Source organism: Mustela nigripes, chromosome 15 (genome assembly GCF_022355385.1).
Source record: "Mustela nigripes isolate SB6536 chromosome 15, MUSNIG.SB6536, whole genome shotgun sequence".
In the NCBI taxonomy this organism is placed as follows: Eukaryota; Metazoa; Chordata; class Mammalia; order Carnivora; family Mustelidae; genus Mustela; species Mustela nigripes.
The window spans coordinates 24079193-24103981 of NC_081571.1; the positions used below are offsets into that span (position 1 = coordinate 24079193).

The 24789-nt window shown below is 44.9% G+C and overlaps 1 protein-coding gene across 1 annotated transcript in view; it reads left to right on the forward strand.

Moving 5' to 3' along the window:
* Nucleotides 1-356: 356 nt before the first annotated feature.
* The window catches only part of EBPL (EBP like), a 31101-nt gene continuing 6668 nt past the window's right edge, over nucleotides 357-24789 (forward strand). Inside the window, exons 1-2 of the mRNA XM_059377467.1 lie at nucleotides 357-610; nucleotides 23329-23398. Coding sequence (XP_059233450.1) covers nucleotides 440-610; nucleotides 23329-23398 — 241 coding nt within the window. The 5' untranslated portion in view covers nucleotides 357-439. The remainder of the gene's footprint in view (nucleotides 611-23328; nucleotides 23399-24789) is intronic.

Genomic DNA, 24789 nt, shown 5'->3' on the forward strand with positions numbered 1-24789 from the left:
TCAGAGTAAGCCACCAGGGTTTTAAAAAGCCTGCTGGTGCGTGAAAATGCCCTTGGCCCTCACTTTCCTTCAACACTCGCAAGGGCCTCATTAGGACCTTTTGTTCCTAAAATTCTTCCCGGTCTATTGGCAAAATTTCTACCATTTGGACTTCGCTTTGTTGCTTAAGGTTTTGAATCTTGCTGAAAGAGCCCATCAGAAGGTGCGGCTACTGCCAGGCTTTTGGGCTTAGTCGGGGAGCAGGTCTGGTCCAGGCAGTTTGGCGGGTTCGTGAGCAACATCCCCACTCTCCCGAAAACCTCCAGGCTCCAAGGGCCGGCCAGGAGAGGAGGCGGGAAAGGAAGCGCCTCCCCCCGCTCGCCGGCGCGGAGTTGCCCCGCCCCGTCCCGGCGCTTCCCCCGCGGGCTCCGGTTCCCAGGCTCCGCCGGCCGCCGGCAGCATGGGCGCGGGCTGGGAGCTGGGGACCGCGGCGGGCCCCTCGCTGCTGCTGTGCGCCGCGCTGCTGCTCGCGGGTTGCGCGCTGGGCCTGCGCCTGGGCCGCGGCCGGGGGCGGGCGGACCGCGGGGTGCTCGCCTGGCTCTGCTACGACGCCCTGGTGCATTTCGCCCTGGTAAGTGCGGGCGCCGCCGCCGCTCTCGGGACCCGACCCTTCCTGGTCGCCGGGTGTTCCCGGAAAAGGACCCGGACGGGTGGGCCGCCTTGCGCCCTGCAGCCGACCGTCGGTCTGCGGAGACCGGGAGGTGCCTGGAGGCCGCAGGGCTGCCCCTCTCAGTAGAAAGAGCGCGTGCCTTCCTGGGGTCCCAGCTCCTCTGCCGGATTAAAAAACCAAAAAACCATTTGAAAATGGTTATTTCTGTACCGTGTTATGTTAGTTTGATTGTAAGCAGCCCAAAGGCCTTGGCTTACCTGACCTGCACGTAAATGTTGCACGGAAACTAACTGAGATCGTGAGCGGTTTTGAGTGCCCGAGAGGGAGCAGAGAGGGATGAGGAGGCGCACTGCGCAAAGTGCGAGGACCCGTACCAAAACGAAACATCCCGCGTGCCCTGAGAGTAATCACCATGTTTGGGTAATGACCACCAGGCACAGCGCGGTGTTCACTATTTCCGATCTTTACAACACCCTGTAATCTACTTACGGTCCCTGTTTTCCCGAGGAGAGAACACGCCATGCAAAGTTAGGTGACTTTCAGTAGAGTCTGGCTCCAAAGCTTGCGCTCTTTGTAACATGCCGGGTTTGGGAAACCGGGTCCCTAAAAATTCAATCCATTTTATAAGTAACCAGGAGGTTAGTATTTAAGGGAATTCTGTTGAAATGTCTCCCTCCTCCATGCACACACGTTTTTTAAAGGGTTTCTTTTTTTAAGATTGTATTTATTTGACAGAAAGAGAGCACAAGCAGGGGGAGCAGCAGAGGGAGAGGGAGAAGCAGGCTTCCCGCTGAGCAGGGAGCCCCGGACCCCAGGACCCTGAGATCATGACCTGGGGCAGAGGAGGTCACTTAAGTGACTGAGCCCCTAAAGGTTTTGTTGTTGTTGTTGTTGTTGTTGTTGTTTTTTAACAACTTAGCCAAAATAGCTGTTTTGCAAATTTGACCTTGCTTGGATCTAGGCAGACCTGTGGTTGATTGAAAGCCGAAGTCTGGAGTATGGAGAAAGAAGGAGAAAACAAAAAGGGTTTGATAAACATTTAGATCTCTGAATGTTGATGGGTTGGATATGTGCACATACCAGATGTTGCTGAAATGTGAAATTCTTTCTTTCCTGAAAGTTTACATGTGGAAATAAGAGAGAGTGAACAGTCCTTCAGCTCCTTCATTTACAGAGTTGATTTTTTAAGGTGTCCTTGGACACATGGTCTCCCAAAGAATAGGGGTAGTAGAACAGGGTGGCTGGCCCTCTTAAAGAAAATGTAGTATATTTTAGACATAATGTATCATGTATCATGATACAAAAACATATACCCATATGCCCACCTAGTTTAAGAAAATTAAGTCTGCTTTTCAAGCACAGGCTGCTACAGGTAACATCACATATTTGTGACACCTTGAGGTTTAAGCCCACACGTGGAGTCATTGCTCCTGTCTCCTCCCACTCCCGTTCTGAAGGCAGTGTCCCTCCCACAGCCCTATTTTACCTCTCCCAGCTGCAGAAGAGCCCACCATATGAATGCACCATACCTTTCATTTTTTAATTCTAAACAGCACATTTTTTTCACATATTAGAGCAATGATATTTTATATCTGTGAAATTGGTATATATCTTATAATTGATGAAATATGATAACTTAGCTAGCTTGTATTAATAGGTATGTTTTTATTTTGCTGTTTACACATCATGCTTCAGCCAGCGTCTTTGTACACATATCATAGAGATTGGTGAGGAGGGCACTTGAATGAAGGTTAAAACCGGCAAGAAAAATGTGTGCGCACAGTACCTTTGGCTGGGAGTTTACTGCAAGAGTACCGGTAAAATGTGGCATAGGCAAAGATTGGGAAAGAAAGCCTCCCAGAGAACTGGAACTACGACTCTCTTGTTCACACTAGAACCTGAGCTGCCTCTTCTTATTCCTTTAAACTTCTCAAAAGGGAGGAGACATTGGGATGTGTTGGCCACCATCAAAGGCCTCTAGTGCCCCCCGTTGGACAGGGCTTCCACCAAGCATTCCCAAAGGCATTTCAGCTCCCTGGCATCCAACCAGAATGTGGTTCCTGGGGCTGCAGCCCGGGGCCAAAGCTCGGTTGGTTATGGCCAGAGTGAAGGACAGGCTGATTTCCCACCAGAGCACCTGGAAGGAGTTAAGGCAACATACATGGAGAAATCAGTGGTTTGGCTCACACTTCCTCACAGGTGGCCATGGACGTTCTTTGGGTGGGTGCTTTGGCACTTGAACGACAAGTAGGACTTTGAATTTCATCCTGTAATAGGAAGCCGTTGAAGAAAGATTTCAGGCAAGGAAGTAGCATGGCCAAAGCAGATCTTTCAAAAATGATTTGGTGGTGTTGTATTAAGTCAGTAATTGTAGAGGGTCTGAGATTGTACCCTTCTTACACATTAACAAGTTAGCCTGGTTGATTTCCCCAAGTGCCGCCGGCAGCACGCAAGGGCCTGCTCGTGCCTGCACAGGAAATGCGGGCGTTTTGGGGCAAGGAACAGCAAGCTCAGGCTCCCATCTTACCTGGAGTTGCTGGTGACCTGCTCCTACTTCTTGGGAGGGAGTCCTTATCTTTAGTCAAGAAGGTAAACAAATCTCTGGGAAGGAAAGGCAGGTCTTTATCTTTACTACCCTGGACTACCTTAGGAAGGAGAGATCTCTTTAGGTTTACTACCTTGGAGTGTCTCCTTATATAAAGATTCTTAAATCTGTTGTAAATGCCTGTGCTCAGAGACCTCAGACGGTGCAGGAATACAAGGGGTACACAGAGAATCCTCTGCCAGCATAGGGGATGGTGGGTTGGAAAGAATAGAGAAGGGACAAAAAGATCAGCTAAAATCAAGTGCAGTATTTGAGCAGTGAGATGAAAGAGGACTGAGCTAAGGTGGAATTGGAAGTTAAAATGGGGGAAAAAGTTAAATCCAACAGACCTTCCAGGGGAGAACGTTGTAAGTCAAAGTGACCACTTGTACGTTGGGGGTGGAGAAGATGGGGATCCTGTAGACAATCTTAGGGAAGACAGGAAGACCAGATTTTAGAACTGTGAATCTGGGGGTCTGGTATATAGTTGAGGAGAAATGGCCAGAAGGCAGTTAAAATTGTAAGATGAGCTGGAGAGACAGATTCAGGGCAGAGTGGAGGGAGTTGGACGTTTTCACTGCTTTGGAGGAGACAGCAGGAAGCTCTAGGAGTGAGCATTTTCTGAGCAAGAGAGAATAGAAAGGTGAAAATGCTGAGGATTGAGAACAGAATCTTTTAAAAATGTCTTAAAATGTGTATGTGTTGAACAGCCAGGAAGAGGAAGAGCCAGGAAGGAGAGACAGTGGGCTGGACCAAGAACCAGGGTAGTGCTGGGTCCTGGGACCCAAGGGAAGGAATGACAACATCGGTGTCAATTGCTTCAGCACCATTTAAAAATTTAAAAAGGTGAGGGCTGAGCCGGAGCCTCTGGGTCCAGTGATTAAGAAGTCAATCAAGAAATTGTTAGTAGGGCTGGGCGCCTGCATGGTTCAGTTGCTTAAGCATCTGCCTTCTGCTCAGGTCATGGTCTCAGGGTCCTGGGATCGAGCCCCACCTCGGGCTCCTTGCTCAGTGGGGAGACTGGTTCTCCCTTTGTCCCTCACCCTGTTCTTGTGCTCATTCTCACACTTGCTCGCTCTCTCTCTCTCTTTCTCAAATAAATAAATAAAATCTTTTAAAAGAAAAAAAAAAAAGAAGCCATCATTGGTTAAGAGTGCCTAGCTGGCTCAGTTGGTGGAACATGCAACTTTTTATCTCAGGGTCATAAGTTCAAGCCCCATGTTGGGTTTACTCAAAAGAAAAAGTTTACTCAAAAGAAAAAAAAAATGTCATGGTAAAAGTATTGTTTGAGAAGCTAAAAACTTAGCAAGGGAGGTAGAAAAAGAATGGAGGCAGCATATAAAAGACCTAGAGATTTGATGGTGGGAGGAAGAAGAGTGTACGAGGGTAGCTCAAAGACATTGAAGGAGCAGGCAGGGACATTGGGTTCTGTCTGAGATGGGAAGGTCTGGGAGCATCTGTGAGCAAGAGCACGGTCCGGGGCAGAGAAGTCAGCTGTACAGCACTTGGTGTCCAGTGCTGTGCCTGGGCATGTGAATTAACCTACAGCAAAGCTGAATCTGCCTGAATCTACTCCCTGTCCTCAGATCAAACCCCTCTGATTGACTAGTTCCTCCCACACTTTCCTCATTGAAAGCAAGACTTAGGCTTGACCTCCAGGCTGAAGGACATTTGTCGTGGAAAACTTGGGCTTCAGCCGTCCTATTCATCCTACCTTAACAACCGTGGGTCTTCCTTTAAGAAGTCCTGAGTCCCAATGGCTGGTCAAGTCCCTATTAATTTGTGTATTTTGGACATTACCCTTTTCCATTTAGCATCTCCATCTGTTCCCACTTTCCACAACAGTAGCTTCAGCCTCCGACTTTTGGGATTCTAAAAATTTCTTCCTCCTCCTACTTGCTTTATCATTAGGTCTCAAGTTGCCTTTTAGTTCAGTCTGTTACTGTCTCTGTTTTCCCTTTCCTTTTTTGGCATAGTCATCTTCATTGGTTTTGCTGTAAAATAGATCTCCTCTCCAGTAAATGCATTTATAGACTTCATGCTATTTGGCAGGCCTGGTGAATCACAGTTGGTTTCGCTATATATTAATGGTAAAGCTTTGTGATGGTTAATTGTCTGTGTCAACTTGACTGAGCCAAGGGATGTCCAGTTATTTGCCCACATGTTATTCTGGGTGTTCTGTGAGGATGTTTTGGGTAAGATTGACAGTTAAGGGTGTCTTGCCGGCTCAGGTGGAAAAGCATGCGACTCTTAAGATATTGAGTTCAAGCTCCATATTGGGTGTGGAGCCTCCTTTAAAACAAATAACAAAACATAACATAACATAACATTTCAACTGGTAGACTGAGTAAGGGAGGTGGCCCTCCTAAATGTGGGTGAGCCTCATCCAATCAGTTGAAGGTCTGAACAGAACAAAAAGGCTGACCTTCGGGCAAAGTAAGCTAGAATGCTTCCTGCCTCACTACCTTCAGACTGGTAGGTACATTGGCCTTTTCCTCTTTCAGACTCAAGCTGAAACTGGCTTTTCCTGGGTTTCAAACCTGAAGCCTTTGGGCTAAAACTACATCAGTTCTCCTGGTTCTCAGGCCTCCAGACTCAGACCAAAACTACAACATCAGCTCTCCTCGGGCTCCAGTGTACCCACTTACCCTGCAGTTCATTGTCAACCTTCATGATCACATAAACCAGTTCCTTATGACAGGCCCTGTGTGTGTGTGTCTTTGTCTGTGTGTATCCCTATCCCATTGGTTCTCTTTCTCTGGAGAACCCTAATACAAGCTTAGAAAATGATGCCAAATTGAAAGTCCAAGGAATAGCACTCATAATGGCCCACTGGCCTTTTCAGGGTATGGGGTACACAGCCATTCTGCTTCTGCAGACCAAAATCCAGTATGTTTTCTAACACCCTGAACAAGACATGTGTTAGGGATAGATGTCTGGGTAGCTACACCTCAGGGTGAAATCCTGTTCTGTTGTTCCTCATTGCCACAAATATGTGAGTGCCTCTTTGGGGCCAGGTGCTATGCTGGACACGGACAAAACACATGGCCCTTGTGCTCTCAGAGCTTAGAGAGTAGCAGAGAGTTTTTCTCCAGTTGTTTCACAGGGAAAATGACAGTTACTAATGTCACTGTCAGTGTTATCCATATGAGGAATTGCTTTTGCAGGGAAGTGCTGGGAGAAGCTTAGTTTTTCTCCCCAAAATTGGTTCATCTATTGCTTTCTGACAGCAAGAACGATGTAAATATTTCTCCCTTTTCATTTGGCTGCTGGGAAGCTCAGAACCACATTAAATCCTAAAATAACAACAACATATATATATATTCTTATTGGCCTCCTGATCTGGATTCTTATTCATTTTTATACTTTTTATGACTAATATTTTTAAATTCTTATGTACATTTTAAAGTAGTTTTTAATGTGCCGTTTAATCGAATGTTTTTGTTGTAATTAACCTAAAATCCTAAAACATAAAATGAAGTATATAAATGCTTTAAAAAAATGTTAATCCTACTAAAATTTATTTCCTTTGAAATGGAAGAGATAGCCTAGGGAAAATACCATGTTTTTTTGTTTTTGGTTTGGTTTAGTTTTGTCCTTTGTAACACGACACACAATTTGTAATTGTTTTGTCCTCCTCTTTCCCCAGTACCTGGCGTGGTGCCTGGTTTGTAGGAGCTGTTCTGGAGAATTTGTTAATAGCCCATGAATGGAAGAGTGATCCTGTCATTTCAGTTTGTGGTAGTTATCAGTCATTTACATGTTAAGCCTCGAATAGCTCAAATATCTAAAATGTCAAAATGCGTTTCCTATGTCAGTGTTTTTTTTTTTTTAAAGATTTTATTTATTTATTTGACAGACAGAGATCACAAGTAGGCAGAGAGGCAGGCAGAGAGAGAGAGAGAGGAGGAAGCAGGCTCCCCGCTGAGCAGAGAGCCCGATGCGGGACTCGATCCCAGGATCCCGAGATCATGACATGAGCCGAAGGCAGCGGCTTAACCCACTAAGCCACCCAGGCGACCCCTATGTCAGTGTTTTAAAACAAAATTGGCTTAAATTTTCTATTACCATGATCACTACCAAACATATAACATTTATAGATCTAAAAGGAAGAAAAAGATAAAACTAGCCAGAGATCATTATTGTTTATATTCTCAAGAATAGTCTTCCAAAAAAAAAAAAAGAATAGTCTTTCAGGGGAGCCTGGGTGGCTCAGTGGGTTAAGCCTCTGCCTTTGGCTCAGGTCATGACCCTGGAGTCCTGGGATCGAGCCTCCTCACTGGACACTCTGCTCAGCGGGGAGTCTGCTTCTCCCTCTTCCCCTTCCCTCCCCTTCCCTCCCCCTCCTCGTTTTCTCTCTGTCTCTCGCTCATTTGCTCTCTCTCTCTCTTTCAAATAAATAAAAATAAAATCTTAAAAAAAAAAAAGTCAAGACTCCACAGAGATAGTCAGCTTTTATACTCCCGTCAGCTGCTTTCTCACACCTGTGCCAGCGCCAGGCGTCATTACTAGATCACACAGCTCTTACTCGCTGGCTTAGGTCTTCTGGGTCTCATTTGACCCTTGACAAGAGGCTCCGTCCGTCCGGCCGCCGCCACAGCAGCCAGCTCCGACTTGACTCCCTTCGGCCCCGAGCAGACAGCGCCTGCTGCCCACTCCTGCCCAAGGCCTCTGGGAGGCAGCCCAGGTGGGAGGTCCTTGGGCCCCACCCAGCTTCCAGCTACCTGCCATGGTGACACCCCCAGGGATATCTGGGAGCCCCAGGGTAAGTTCTTCCTCCCTCCCCTGAGGTGGACTTCCCAGAGAAGCAGTAGTGCATATACAGTCTCTGGAAAAAGTCAAGGTAGGGATGGCCAGCGTGTTGCTGAGTGGTGTGACTGAGTTCCTGAGCTCGGTGACAGAGCCTTGGGTCAGATTTGTCATCCTTCTCTGTCTCCTTTCTCATCCACCACCTGCTTCCAGCCTACCTGGGAGAGCCATGTCCATAAAAGTGGTAGAACACTTTAGAATGTTTTTGGGGGGACCCAGGCTGAGATACACTTTCTCTCTCTCTCCCCCTCTCTTTTTTTATACTAATCTCTATTCCCACTGTGGGGCTTGAACTCATGACCCTGAGATCAAGAGTCATGTGCTGTACCGAGCCAGCCAGGCGCCCTGATACTCTTTCTTTTAATTGTTGCACATTATTCCATAGCGTGGATGATTGAACCAAACATGCAACTTCAGGTTATTTCTAAGTTCCTTGCCACTAAAAACAGCCGGAATTTCATAATAAACGTCTTGGAGCAGGTATCTTTTCTTCTATTGGACAAGTTTAATCAAGCTGGAAAAAAAAATCAAAATAAATGGAATTGGCAAGCTTCCGTCCTGTCTAGGGGTGGGAAATTCAGCCCCTTATTAGGAGTCTGCCTTCTTCTGTAGTCTCATGAGAACCCAGGAGATTTACATGATTCCCAGCAAAAAAGGATTGTGTCATCTTTGCTCCATCCTGATAGCGCGATACCCTCACTAACAGAGCCCCATGCTTTCTAGAAGGCAGGCAGGCAGGCTTGCTGTTCTCTGCCAGGCTTTGGGACAGGAATATGGGGCTTGGATCCTGGAATCCACCCCCTAATAACCTGTTTTTTTTTTAAGATGTATTTATTTATTTTGAGAGAAAGAGAGAGAGAGAAAACAAAACAAACAAAAAAAAAAAACACCAGCAGGAAGGGCAGAGAGAGAAGGAAAATCTCAGGCAGACTGTGCTCAGTGCAGAGCCCGACTTGGGGCTCATCACGGGGGCTCCATCTCACCACCCTGAGATCACAACCAGAGCCGGGTGCTTAACCGACTGTGCCACCCAGGCACCCCGATAGCCTGTTTTACTATACGGCTCTTCCTGACTTCCTTATTGAGCTGACAGGGGTGTTCATAGGATAATAGAAATGATCTCACTCATACTTGATTACACACCCTCTTCTTTTTGGCCAAGAAAGTGTCTCATTTGTTGACTAATCCATCCTTTCTCCACTTATTTGAGATTCTATTTTTAATCATATACTAAAATCTTTCATATGCATGGATAATTGGGAGATTTTAAAAATTCAATTCTGTTTTAAGAATCTTTCAGTTTCAATTCTGTCCATACAGTGCCGTATTATTTTAGCCTGATCGTGCATTTTAATATCCAACAAAGCAAACTTCTTACCACTCACTTTCAAACACGTAAATATGAATCCTTCCATGTGAACTTTAGATTCCCTTTGCCAGATTCTAAAAGTTGGTGTTTTGCTTTGGGATTTTCTTCAACTCCTACTTTAACTTGAGAGTAAGTGATATCTTTACCATCCTGAGTCTCTTCAAAGAATTGAGTGGATCTCAGTCTATTTAAATCCTCAGTTACAGTCTCTTAAAATTGACTCCTAAATATTTTTATTGCTACCATGAGATATTTTTCCTTTGTACTTCAACTGGTTATTGCTCTACATGGAAACCATTGGGACGTATCTCTGTATAGAAACCAGCCACTTTCTAAATTCCCTTTTTCCCCCATTCTAGCTTTATGGGGTTATAATTTCCAGACAGTAAAATCTACCCCGGGGAGTATAGCTTGATGAGTTTGGCGAGTGTAGAGTTGTGTGACCACCATCGCAATCACAGTATAGAACATTTCCGTCACTTTTTGACAGAGGTTTCTCCCGTCCCTTTGCAGATGTCCCCCATGCTGACGTCTGGCACCGGGAAATGCTGATCTGCTTTCTTGTCATTAGCGGTTGACTGTTACAGGAATTTCATATACATGAAATCACGGAATATGTAGTCTTTGATTTGGCATAAATTACTGAATATTATCGCACTACAGAGATGCATCCCAATTTACTTATACATCAATCCGTTAATGAACATTGGGGTTGTTTCTAGTTTTTGACTGTTGTAAATAATAATGCTGCTATGAGAATCTGCTTACAAGTCTTTGTGCGCACGTATGTTTTCATTTATCTGCGGTAAATACCCAAAAATGGATTTTTTTTTTTAAGATTTTATTAAGTTATTTGAGAGAGAGAGAACATGATGGGGAGAGGTCAGAGGGAGAAGCAGACTCCCCACCAAGCAGGGAGCCCGATGTGGGACTCAATCCCAGGACTCTAAGATCATGACCTGAGCCAAAGGCAGACACTTAAGCAACCGAGCCACCCAGGCACACCAGGGAGTGGATTCTTTAACCAGGGTAACAACTGCCAAACATTCTGCACGGTGGCTCTGCCACTTCCATTCCCACCGGTGACATGTTACACTTCTGGCTCCTTCACGTTCTCACCAGCACTTTGTGTCTCAGTCATTCTGGCTATTGTTACAAAAAATATCATAGACTGGTGGCTTAAAGAACAGCCATAGCTCATGTTTCAGAGGCTTGGCAGTTCGAAATCAGGGTGCCGGTAAGGTTGGGTTCTGGTGATGCCCCTCTTCTCGGCTTGCAGACAGCTGCCTGCTTGCTGTGTCCTCAGGTGGCTGACAGTGAGCCTTGGTCTCTCTTCTTCTCCTTTTTTTTTTTTTTAAGATTTTATTTATTTATATGAGAGAGAGAGAGAGAGCATGAGAGGGGAGAAGGTCAGAGGGAGAAGCAGACTCCCCGCAAAGCTGGGAGCCTGATGTGGGACTCTATCCCGGAACTCCAGGATCATGACCTGAGCCGAAGGCAATCGCTTAACCAACTGAGCCACCCAGGTGCCCCAAGTCTCTCTTCTTCTTATAAGGACAACAGTCCCATCACGGGGCTCTACCCTCGTGACATCATCTAAACTCAATCATCTGTAAAGGCCCCACCTCTAAATACCATCACCTTGGGGATTAGGGCTTCAACAGATAACATTTGAGGGGACACTTTGTACTAGTATTTTTGTCATTTTAGTCATTCCAGTAGATGCATATGAACAAAACCTACTGTGGTTTGGTTGGCATTTCCATGATGTCTGGTGATAATGAACATCTTTTCTTATGTTTCTTTGCCTTGCAAATATCTTCTACTGGGATTTGCCCAATTTTTAAATCTTTTTTTTTTTTAAAGATTTTATTCATTTATTTGACAGAGAGAGAGAAATCACAAGTAGTCGGAGAGGCAGGCAGAGAGAGAGAGAGAGGGAAGCAGGCTCCCTGCTGAGCAGAGAGCCTGATGCGGGACTCGATCCCAGGACCCTGAGATCATGACCTGAGCCGAAGGCAGCGGCTTAACCCACTGAGCCACCCAGGCGCCCCTAAATCTTTTTTTTTTTAAGATTTTATTTATTTATGTGACAGACAGAGATCACAAGTAGTCAGAGAGGCAGGCAGAGAGAGAGGAGGAAGCTGGCTCCACGCCAAGCAGAGAGCCCGATGTGTGGCTTGATCCCAGGACCCTGGGATCATGACCTGAGCTGAAGGCAGAGGCTTTAACCCACCAAGCCACCCAGGCATCCCCACTCAATTTTTTAATTAAACTTGTAATCTGGAGATAACTGTCCATTCCTCCCAGAGGGATAATACAGAGAGATCCCATGAATGCTCTATCCAGTTTCCCTGGTGATAACTGTTTCTACCCATTCAAAATGGTGGCCCCAAGTCACAACCACTTTGTGGAGGAGAGTCAGAGGAGCTTTTGTGTGATTTGAGATTTTCCTTGCATGGTATACTTCTTTGAAAAGTCGCTATCCTGTTTGAGCACCGTGTTAATTTGGGGGATGAAAGGCAAAGGCAGCATACATTGCAGGGTTCGTCTTTAGGATATAAGTTCCTGAGGACAGTGGTAGCTCAGTGTCAGACCTGCTAGTGAACTCTTTGGGGCCAGAACCTCTGCATTTGTTTCCTCAAAGTAGGTCAAGTAATGGGCAGGCACACGTGACAACAAGGAACAGGGCAACACGTGGAAACTCATGGAAACCCCGCAGAAGCTGAGATGTCGCTGGGCCCTTGGAGGTTGGTGCTGATTCACAGGCAGCTCTGGGTTAAGAAAATTATTACCCACCTCCTAGCTCCTCTCTAGGTTTGCCTCTCTTTCTGTAACTTGCTGGCTTTCTTGCCCTTTATTCTTGCTGTGTCTCCCATAACACCTACTCCTCCTATCTAAGTATGTTCAGTCAGATCGTGTCCTCCCCCCAACAAAACATGCTAGAGTCCTGACCCTCAGTACCTCAGAATGTGGCCCTGCAATTTTGAGGGGACTTTATAGACCTAATGAGGCCATGAGGGTGGGCCTTCATCCAGGATGACTGGTGTCCTTTTGGAAAGGGGAAATTGAGGGACGCCTGGGTGGCTCAGTGGGTTAAAGCCTCTGCCTTCAGCTCAGGTCATGATCCCAGGGCCCTGGGATCGAGTCCCACATTGGGCTCTCTGCTCGGCCGGGAGCCTGCTTCCTCCTCTGTCTCTGCCTGCCTCTCTGCCAACTTGTGATCTCTGTCTGTCAAATAAATAAATAAAATGTAAAAAAAAAAAAAAAAAAAAAAAAAGAGGGCGCCTGGGTGGTTCAGTGGGTTAAGCCGCTTCGGCTCAGGTCATGATCTCAGGGTCCTGGGATCGAGTCCCACATCGGGCTCTCTGCTTAGCGGGGAGCCTGCTTCCTCCTCTCTCTCTCTCTACCTGCCTCTCTGCCTACTTGTGATCTCTCTATGTCAAATAAATAAATAAAATCTTAAAAAAAAAAAAAAAGAAAAGGGGAAATTGGGACACAGAGACACAAACAGGTTCCACGTGAAGAGAAGACTGAAACCACCAAAAGCTGGAGGAAGTTATGGGCCGGGTTCTCCCTCACAATCCTCAGGAGGAACCAACCCTGCTGACACCTCGATCCTGGACAGCCAAGTTCTGGAACCGTGAGACAGCAGATGTGGCTCCATGCCACGCAGCTGGCGGTACCGTGTTACAGCAGCCCTAGCGAACCGTTCCCACATGCTTCCTTGTAACTATTCATCACGTCCAGTTGTTGGCCTCTCACGACCTCGCCTACATAATTAGTTTTCAGAATCAGTTTGGATTCACTCCTATTTGTCCATTTCTGTTCCAGAGAGCAAGGATTTCCTTGGCCCACTGTGTCCCTTTCTGAATGTGACTTTTGGGATAGGCTGCCTCGTCGGTCAGCCAGCAGCCAGCCTGTGAGTTGTCCGCTCTGGAGTCCTGTCATCCCTCCTTGTCCCTCCTGGTCCTCTGCGTCATCACCTGTTGTCAAAGCAGTGGCTGTCACAGTGTAAACTGCAGTTTCCCACAGCCGTCCACTCTCTGGGGACTGGGGGTAGACTTGGCATGGCATGCGTCATGATGGACACATCTAAAGGGATGCCCAGTACCGTGTGTGGAAGGCGAGAAAGCCACCTCAGTCTAGGAAGGGGCAGTAGGGGCCAAGGAGTCCAGTCTCCCCCTTGATACAGGAATTGTACTAGTAACCCAGACAGACTGAAGGTCATCCACCCTTTGCTTGAAAACTTTCAGCCAATAGCATCTTTCCAGAATGATACGGCTCTAGTGTCAAGAATATTCTTACTTAGGGTGGGCTGAAATAGCCTCTTTACGATTTCTCTTGGTCCTAGCTGCGCCCTCTGAGTCCCCTGGCTACCCTACCCTACAGCGCCCCCTAGTGTCAGTGTCTTCCCACATTTCTCAGGACGTGGGGTTCCCGGTGCTTTGCTGTCCTTGTCCCTCACCTTCACCCATGCCACAAGTTGCCTTTTAAGTGCAGTGGATTGTACTCAGCACTGTTCCAGAACGGTCTGACCATTATTCAAGAAGCCTGGGCCAGGGAGGAGAGTCAGAAAGAGTACAGGCTTTGGGGTCTAACAGAGGCACTCTCGAAAGCTGGCTCTGCCGTTTACCAGCTGTGCAATTCTGAGCAGTAGTACCTTTTCCCTACCACAACGCTTTCTGTAAGGAGGACGAGAAAGAAGGAAGGAAACCTTTTGTCTATGTTTGCTTATTGTCTTCATATATTTGGGCTGCTATGGCAAAATACCACAGCCTGGGTGACTTAAACAGCAGACATGTATTTCTCAGAGTTCAGGAAGCTCGCAGTCCAGGATTCAGGCTGTCATCGTGTCAGGGGAGGGCTCTCTCCTTGCTCTGAAGGTGGTGACTTCTTGCTGTGTCCTCTTGGTGGAAGACGCTAGGAAATCTCCCTGGAGCTTCTGAGAGAGTCACCGATCCCATTCAGGTGGGCTCTACCCTCGAGAGCTGAGTACCTCCCAGAGGCCCCACCTAACATCATCATCATCTTTGGGAGATAGAATTTCAACACATGCTTGGGTGCTGCACATTCAGACCAAAGCACTTATCCATGAGGTATGGAAACAGTATTTTCTTCAAAGCATGGTGGTGAGGATTAAGTCAAAGTTTGTCGTTTAGGGCAGTGCTTCTCAAATTTGAAAGTCCCCAGGGAAATTTAACAATGTGGATTTGATTCTGTAAGTCTAGGTCTGAAATTCTGCGTTTTTAACAAGCTCCTGAGAGATGCCCACGTTGGGGTCCATGGATCACATTTGAATAGCCAGTATGTAGGACACTTGGCGTGGTGCCTGGCACCCAGCAGTGTTCAGTAAGTGCTGATTCTGTCTTCGACTAGCGCTTTCGTGACCCTTCTCACAGTACTCCATACCAGGATTAACTTTTAATTTCCATCCTGTCCCCATATAATAAAGTGACAAAGCACTTGTCCAACTAAAATGAGCTTTAGAAAGTTTCCTTTCAAATCCTTAATCAGAGAAAAAACAGTCTTGGTGGAGAAGGGTATGTTTTTAAAACAGGAGAGATGTTTTCAAGTTCTAAACCAAACACTAAGCCTCCATCATGTAGGAACAATAGCACTTGTGTGCCTGTTCCATCCCTGGAGTTCTGAAGAGGCCAGCACTGTCCCCCGAATACCAGGCGACAGCCCATCTGCGCGGCAGGTTCCAACAAACAGGAGGCGTCATGTCATTAAGGGGACGACAGCTGGGCAGCCTAGATTTATGAAGTCACTAACGCCTTGTCATTGAGGTGCTGTAGGAGGCTGAAGCAGCTGATCCTTCCAAGAACAATGATGGGTGCTGTTGCCATGACATGGAAAAATCAAGTCTGATTAGGCTGAGATTTTGTGAGTCTGAATAGAAAATGCTAATAAATTTTGACAGGATTTATGTAGTGGTTCTGTCCTATTCCACTTTATTCTCCCACTCTTAATAATGAATATTGTGCTGTTTTCTCTGGTTCTTCATTCAAACAAGCTAAAAAACAAAAGGCTTGCAGAAACATTTGAATACAGATTCAGCCTTCACAAATACCAACATAAATTACCAAAAAAGAAAAAAAAGGATTCTTTTTCCTTTTTATTTCTAGAAAGGCTTTTTTACCCCACTAAATTTTCCTTCAAGGGTTGAAATGAGTAAATTGTTTTGCATTTTCTCTAAAGTGGTCATTGAACTACAGAGAACAGTAGCTTGTCTAGCCCAGCCTTTTTGTTTTTGTTTTTAATCTGAGCTTTGACTGGTAGTTGTCTAACAGCCTCCAAAACACAGTTACTAAAATTACATGTCGAGAACACCTTGAATGAAAAAATGACCCTGCTGTTGTTACTTTTATTTGCTATGACACAATGTAGCATTTAAGTTGATTTTGTTTGCAGCTCAATTAACTACAGTCCAATCCTTCTATCATTAGAGCCTCTGATAGGAATTTCTGTATGTTTTTAAACCAAAATTGCTGATCCACAGAACTTGAAAACTTATTTAAATAAACAAACATGGTAAAATTTTCCTCATCACCCTGGGGGTTTATAGTTGAAAATGTAATAGCAGAAAGAAAATATTTTAAATATTTATGGCTCCATAACAACATATACAAGTTGTTTTTTTTTTTTTTTTTAAGATTTATTTTAGACAGAGAGTGAGCAGGGGGAGGGGCAGAGGGAAAGGGAGAGAATTTGAAGCCAACTCCACACTGAGTGCAGAACCCATCGCGAGGCTCAGTCCCATGACCCTGAAATCATGACCTGAGCCAAAATCAAGAGTCAGATTCTTAACTGACTGAGTCACCCAGGAGACCACATGAAAAGCTTCTCAAGGGCTACCATGAAACTCACCAGTAGTGTCTCAGGAGAACGAGATTGGGGATCAGGAGGAAAAGAGTTTTACCTTTCACTTTATACCTTTTCACTTAAAAAAACAAAACAAAGCTTTTAGTAATGTATCCCTTTAATAATATTTTTAGTATTTAAAATAGTCCAGGTATACCGCCAGAAGAAATGTCGTAGAATTATCCTGTGATCCAGCAAGCCCACTTTTACATAAATATCCAAAGAAATTGAAACCAGGGACTTTGATACTTGCACATAGCAGTTCTTTTCACTGTAGCCAATCAACAGATGAGTAGAGGAACAAAATGTGATGGGCACATGCAATAGAATATTAGTCGGCCTTACAAGGATAGGAAATTCTGGCCCAGGCTACCACACCGGGAAGCTGGCGGACATGATGCAGAAAAATATACCAGTCCTGAAGACTCAGGTCCTGTGATTCCACTTACGGGAGGGACCTAGAGCAGTCCCGTGCGTGGAGACAAAGTGGAGTGTGTCGGGGCTGGGGGTCGGAGGAGAATGAGGAGCTATTGTTTAATGGGTTCAGAGTTTCAGTTTGGGAAGGGCTCAGTTACAAAGGTGGGTGATGGTGACAGTTGCCTAAGGATATGAAAGTACTTACCACTGCTAACTCGTGCACTTAAAATGGTTAAAATATTAAATGTTATGTATGTTTTACTATAATATATTTTTTAAATTTATATTCTTTGGGGGTGAGGGGGAGAAAGCCAGGCGGGGTCCTCTGGACAGAGGAGCAGCTCATGTACAGGCCTGGAGGAGTGGAAACCAGCATGAGGTCTTCTGAGAACACAAGTGCAAGTGCCCTCTGCCCTCGTGAGAGTGCCCAAGGGGAGGGGCAGAGGCCGTCACTGTTGGCTCCAGTACTGGGCAGGGCAGAGTCTGGACCCACCAGGCCTCATAATGTCCTGCCCTCCGCACCCCGGGGCTACCATCCCTAGCCTTCCTTCCACCTCTCAGCCTGCCTGCCAAGGCCCTACCCTAGGCCTGCCTCCTCCTAGAAGTCTTCCTGACTGTCCCAACTGCTGGACCCTCATCTTTTTCCAATTGGTGTTGTCCAGCTAGACAAACTCTCTGAGGCCAGGACCCAGCCTATTCTAAATTTTAAAAAAGGCAAGGTGGTGGTGGGGAGGTGTGCCGGGTGGCTCAGTCAGTTAAATATCTGCCTTCAGATATCAGACTGTGATCTTGAGGTCCTGGGATCGAGTCCCGCATTGGGCTCCCTTGCTAATCGGGGAGTCTGCTTCTTCCCCTTGCTCATGTTCTCTCTCTCTCTCTCTCTCAAATATATAAATAATCTTTAAAAAAAAAAATAGTCCTGGCAATTGATTAAAAAATGGTATTCAATTAGTCATGTTATTCTTTTTTCCATATCTCTTGTTTTACCTGCCTGGCTTTTTAATTAATTTTTTTGAGGGGGAAGGTAACCGTTGATTTGCACATAGTTGTAAGTTATAATACGGAGAGAACCCATGTACACTTTGCTTAGCTTTCCCCAACAGTAACATTTTCCAAACCTATAGTATCACATAGTATAGTGTCATAAGCAAGACGTTGATGCAGTGCACTCATCTTACTCAGATTTCTCTAGATCCACTTGTGTGTATGCATGCGTGTGTGTGTGTGTGTGTGTATTAATTTCTGTACCATTTTACCAACTGGGTAGGTTCAAATATCCGCCACAACAGGATACCAGAAAGTTCCAACACCACAGGGATCCCTAGTGTTTTCCTTTTGAACCCACTGGCACTTGCCCTCCCCCCATTGCTTTCAACCGCTAATCCCTGACAACCACCAATGTGTCCTCCATTTCTAAAATGTAACATTTCAAAAAGTTTTATAGAGGGGCGCCTGGGTGGCTCAGTCAGTTAAGCGTCTGCCTTTGGCTCAGGTCATGATCCCAGGGTCCTGGGATCAAGCCCCATGTCAGGCTCTCTGCTGGGGGTTGGGGGGGAGTCTGCTTCTCTCTCTCCCTGCTGCTCCCCCTGCCTGCACTCTCTCTCCCTGTCAAATAAATAAATAAAATATTTTTCTAAAACGTGTTATATAGGGGCGTGTGGGAGGCTCAGTCGTTCGACATCTGCCTTTAGCTCAGGTCATGATCCTGGTGTCGTGGGATCGAGCCCTGCATCCGGCTCCCTGCTCAGCAGGAAGTTTGTTTCTCCCCTTCCCCCTCCCCCTGCTTGTGTTCCCTCTCTCGCTGTGTCTCACTCTGTCAAATAAATAAATAAAATCTTTTTAAAAAGTGTTATATAAAAGGAATCAGAGAGTATATATAATCTTCAGAGTTGGCTTTCCTCACTCGGCAAATTCCTGGCGATCTATCCAAGTTGTCGGTCGAGTGTATCAATGTTTGGTTCCTTCTCATTGCTTGGAACTGCTCCAGTACGAATGGACTGTGGTTTGCTTAAGCATTCGCCTGCTGAAGGGCATCAAGCTTTAAGCTATTACACACAAAGCTGCTGTGGACATTTGTGCGCTCATTTTTGTGTGAACAAAAGTTTTTATTTTTCAGGGCCAGGTACCCAAGAGTGCAATTTTGGGGTCCTATAGTAATTGCATATTTTGTTCTAGAATAAATGGACGGACTCTGTAGTTTCCCAGAACGGTACCATTTTATCCCACCAGAAGAATGGAAGTGACCCACATCCTTATCAGCATTTGTTGTGATCACTACTTTTTTATTTTATCCATTCTGATAGGTGTGGAGTCCTAATTCATTGTGGTTCTCATGGGCATTTCCCTGACTGCTAATGATGTGGAACATCTTTTCAAGTGTGTGTTTGCTGCCCGTAGACCCTCTTTACTGAAATGCCTCTTCATTTCTTTTGCCCATTTTCTAAATGGATTGTTTGCATGTTTGCTGCTATTGTTTAACTCTGTTATCCCCCACTACCTTCCCCCTTCTTTTATTTCTTATTTTTTCAGTAAATATTTGTTAGCATGTACCATCTATCAGGCATTTGGAATACAGAGAGAAAAGACAAAGACTTTGCCCTAAAGGAACTGACGGTTTTGAGGAGGGAACAAGTAATCAGTGGGGTTCTGTATAGGAAAGACACCTACTTCCTGTCAAGAGAATCACTGAAGCTTCCTGGAGGAGGCAGCATCTGATCAGCAGGGGAAGGCATGAATATGTTTATTACACTTGACATAGATTACAGTTGACACTTCAACATCATGAGTTGTACGCACTGGTCCACTTATACATAGATTGTTTTGATAAAGGTAGTACAGTACTATAGGTGTATTTGCCCTATAATTTTCTTAATAATTGTTTCTAGCTCACTTTATTGTAAGAATACAGTATATAATACATATAGCATATAAAATATGTCAATTGACTATTGATGTTATCAGTGAGGCTTCTAGTTCAGTAGTAGGCATTTGTAGTTAAGTTTTTAGAAAGTCAAAAATTATATGTGGATTTTTGACTTCACAGGGGTTGGTCCCTGGGTTATTTGAGAGTCAACTGTATACTGCCATTACATTTGAGACATTAATATAGTAAGAAGCATATGATGCCTTCTAAAAGCCCCTCCGGGTATCTTTCTAAGTAATTCATTATGGGAACTTGTCACTAATTCAAGATTAGCAAACACTGAACACAAAATACCATCCTGGGTTCTTGAAGATTCTAAGATAAGACAGCACCCTAGACCCCAGAGATGTATGATCTAATGGGCACTGGAGATTCATAACCAGCAGACAGTTGATCACAGAAGCACGCATTTAGTAACACAGTAGAGTGAGGAACTATCACTAAGAGGTTGGGAAGATTTCTTCGAAGAAGGAGAGTTTGAGTTGGCATTTGAAAAAGGAGTAGAACTTGAACAGGTAGATATAAAAGGGACAACATTTGTACATTCCTAGGTCCCTGCATGGTGTAGATTGCCAGATCCCCTTCTTGTTCGTACCCACAGAGTTGCTTCTGAGGAAGGGTCCTGGACCTAATGTCAGAGTCCATGTTTCACTGATGGCTCCAGCTGAAGAGATTGCTAGTGGAAGTCGTGTCTAGTTTTAGGATGAGATCCACAATCTAATTTTAGGCTGTCTTTCATCTTACAGATAGAGGGACTAAGACCTACAGAGGATCAAATTCAGCCCAGCCTTATTGCTCCTGCTGGCCAGGCCAGTGGATATGTTTTGTCTAGAAAGTCCCCAGCCCAAGCCAGGGAAATGGTGTGGATTTCCTGCTATGTCTCTGCTAAAAATAAAAAATTGATTAGTGAAAATAAAGTGTTACACAGTGGATGGGAAGTACTTTTTATTTTAAAACATTGCTGTTTATCTCCTTGTAATTTGTTTAAATCTCCCTTAAAGGATAAAATTTTTACATGTACTCTGAGGTAAGCCACATTTACCAAGTAAGTAATTTACAAAGTGTCCAGAAAAGACAGAACAAACCAACTTTAAAGCTTCTGTTTAGTGGAGATGAGCATATGTAAGAAGCTGGAAGATATTAATGAGATGGGGAGAAAGTCGAGTTTCTTCTCTCAATATGAGCAAAAGAAAGGCAATTACAAACTGTAACATAAACAAAAATATTTTGTAAGAAAGTCATGGCACAAATGTGTAGCAAACTAAAATATAGCATGGTTTTCAGAAATGCGTAAGTGTACTAAAGGATATTCCAGCTGCCACATTCTTCTTAAATGACACAAGTCAGAATACGGGATCGGCAGAGAAAGAAGTTGTAGCCCTTTGCAGTGAATGACATTTACCTAATCACCCTATTATAAGTGCTGTTGACTTTCAGCTTTTAGAATCCACATAAAATAGGAAGACAAATACGTTTACAGAACAAGAATGGAAATGTCATCAATCTCAGCAGTGAACAAGCAAAGTAGGCAGAGGCTGAGCTTTGGTAACGGGGAGGAGAGGAAGAAAGCATGACAGGGGCAAGCATCCTCATCTTATACACTGGGAGGTCCAGACTCTGTGCAACACTGATGAATGAGGAAGCTGAGGTTTTTAGGTTTACTACTTAAGTTACAAATTTGGTAACTAATGGAAGAATTAAAGAATATAATGTGGCTATTTGAAAGGATTCGGGCACCTGGGTGGCTCAGTCGGTTAAGCGATCAGCTCTTGGTTTCAGCTCAGGTCACGTTCTCATTGTTGTGAGATCAAGCCCTGTGTCAGGCTCCATGCTCAGCACGGAGTCCGCTTGAGAACCTCTCCCTCTCCCTCGGTGCCTCCGCCCCTTCCCCCCTCCCACACACACATTCTGTCTCTGTCTCTGTCTCTCTCTCTCTCAAATAAATTAATCTTTTTTTTTAAAGGGGGGGGGGTGCAGGATATGCCACTCTAAACTATGCTGTTTTGGCAGATGGATGATTTTGAGCTGAAGGCTATTGGAAAACAGCAGATGTAGGAAGGCCTCTCTGAGCTCCTCCTTTCTGCCTAAAATCAGGTCATTAAATGCCCCACAAGAAAAGTGCCTTCCCTGTGCCAGGAAGAGAAGAACATTCTTATCACCAGAGACTGGGAGTCGGTGCTGAAATGGACACAGACCTACTAAAATAACCCTTATCTTCCACTGGTTTCCCTCCTATATTTCTTAGTCAATTTCCCACAATTTACTGCCCCCCCCTGGTCCATGCCCCTTTGTCTTGTCACATCTCCAGAATTTATCGTTCTTTGTGTGAAAAAGTATATAAGCTTTTGGGCCTAACAACTTCTTTGGGTCTTGTTTTCCTTTTAAGGACTCCCGTGTACGGGTACAAATAGTAAATCAAATAAATATGTGTGCTTTCCTCCTGTTAGACTGTCGTGTCGCTTAATTCTTGGGCCAGCTACAGAGTCTAAGAGAGCAGAAGGAAGTTTTCCTCCCCTACGATATCAAAAAACTGAAAAGTGGAGAAGTGGAGGGGAGACGTAAGTTCAATCATAATCTTTCAGGATTGGCAGTCAGTTGAGAATATCTAAAGAAATAACAGTGTAGGGGCGCCTGGGTGGCTCAGTCGTTAAGCATCTGCCTTTGGCTCAGGTCCGGATTCCAGGGTCCTGGGATCCAGCCCCGCATTGGGCTTCCTGCTCGCCGGGTAACCTGCTTCTCCTTCTCCCTCTCCCCCTGCTTGTATTCCCTCTCCCTTTGTCTCTCTCTGTCAAATATATAAAATCTTAAAAAAAAAAAAAAAAAAAGGAAGGAAGGAAAGAAAGACGAAAGAAAGAAATAGTTTAAATATATTGCATTAGGATGATGATCCACAGAACTAAATACAGCAGAGGCTCTGAGTGATGAACTCTGGGAAGTAGTATGATAGTGAGCAGGGATTAGGCAGAGATATAACTTTAATGTATTATAAACAATTGCATTAGTAAAAAGAAATAGGAAAAAAAGTTGTAGTGACCGGCAATAAAAGTTGTTCAAAGGAGCAACATGACAATTAGATACCCCAGGGAATTCTAATTAATTAGTTTTGAGATTTAAGCAAAGAAACACTTCAGTGATAGGAAAGTACTCAGTGTAGTTGCAGCTGTTTCATTACCTAAAATTTAAAATGTAGCCTGTAAGGATTTTAATTTTCCTAAATTTGTCCTTGTGCAGGAAAAAGAACTAGTTCAACTCTGACATAGATATGTGAATGCCACTTTTGCTAAGAGAGATCCTGGCTGTTTTTTGAGATGAGACAAAAGGAACTGCCTTGAGGTATTTCTCAAAGATGTAAAATCTCTGGAATAATCCAGAATTTAGCCCATTTAATATAATATTTAAGCTCTTTCCTTGTGCCAAATTTTTGACGTATTTTTCCCCATAAGAACACACCTCTGGTTTTTATAATGCCAATCATTGGAAAACAGCATTTATTAGATAAACATTCCCTTTGGACATATCTGTTTGCAAGGGCAGGGGCGGGGGCGGAGGGGGGCCGGGCTCCAGGCTCACACCGCGCGCGGTCTTGTAGGTGTGCGGGGCAGAGGGCATGGACCAGGATGTGGGCTCCTGAGGGTGCCACCACGCATCTGGGGTGCCATCCTGTGGCTGTGATGTTAAATTAGAACCTGTATTCATTTTCTTCTCTCCAGGAAGGCCCTTTTGTCTACTTGTCTTTTGTAGGAAACATTGCAGATTCCGAAGGCTTGATTGCTTCATTGTGTAAGTAATTTAAAATGTTTGCATTTGGAATATTTGAGGAGATTAATTGCAAGTGTGGCTGTCAATTAAATGAGTACCTGTAGCACAAATTATAGCATTTCATTTATATGAAATGTCCAGAGTAGGTGAATCTCTAGAGACAGATGGTGGATTAGTGGTTGCCTGGGACTAGACTTGGGGAGGGGAGGGGGGCAGGGGATGGAGAGTGAGCGACTGGTTAATGGGTTTGGGTTTCCTTTGGGGAATTAATGAAATGTATTACAATTTCATTCTGATGATTCAGATCTGCGAATATACTAAAACCCACTGAATTATACTTTTTAAATGGGTGAATTATATGACACGTGAGTTATATCTCAGTAAAGCTGTATATTAAAAATATGTTTATGGGGCACCTGGGTGGCTCAGTGGGTTAAAGCCTCTGCCTTCAGCTCAGGTCATAATCTCAGAGTCCTGTGACTGAGACCCACATGGGGCTCTCTGCTCAGCAGGGAGCCTGCTTCCTGCCCACCCACCCCCACCCCCTACCCGGCCACCTGCCTCTCTGCCTACTTGTGATCTCTCTCTCTCTCTGTCAAATAAATAAATAAAATCTTTTTAAAAATGTGTTTATAATGCAGATTGAAGGGTCTGCAGTATTTAAACTGGGTGTTTTTCTTTACTTTCAATATCAACCTTCAGTTTATCAAATATATATATGACGTGTGTGTGTGTGTGTGTGTGTGTAGTCTTGCAAATAATTTCCCCAACTCCTCCTGCTCTGCAGAGATATTACCTCATTTTGCCTACCTTCTTCCTGCTACAGTAAATCAGTCAACATTCCGTCAGTTAGTATTGACTTCCTCTTGTGAACTGTGTCAAATCTGACAAACACGTGAGCCAGGCAACAATAGGGTCCTTTGCCACCATTATAGAATTGCCTTATGCAAGGCAACTTCTTTCAGATTTTGCGTCTGAAACTCTGCATTGTTTATCTCATTTCTCCCATAATTCTGGAATCAGGCCCTCCAGCAAGGACCTGTGTTGGGACTGCTGTTCATCACTCATGTTAGGAAACTTCGAGAGAATCGAGGCAGCTACCATCAGTGCTTCTCAAAGCAAAAATGCGTGTCATTTCTGAGGCCTGTTAGGTCCTGGCCAGTGGTAGCTCAGGGAGGCTGAGCCCCCGCCTCAGCAGTGAAGTGCTGCTGTTCACTTTCGTGTGTGTAATGGGATGAATGGGCCAGATCAAACGGTACCCGAGAGCTGCGAGGGACGCCCAGAGGCCAGAGGACCAGCCTAAGTCATTGTCTTTCACCCTGGCTGCTTGGCCGGGCATCAGAGAAAGCAAAGAGCCCAGCATTAGCCCAGTCCCTTGAAATGCAAATGTCTGACATGATCTTTGTCAGTCA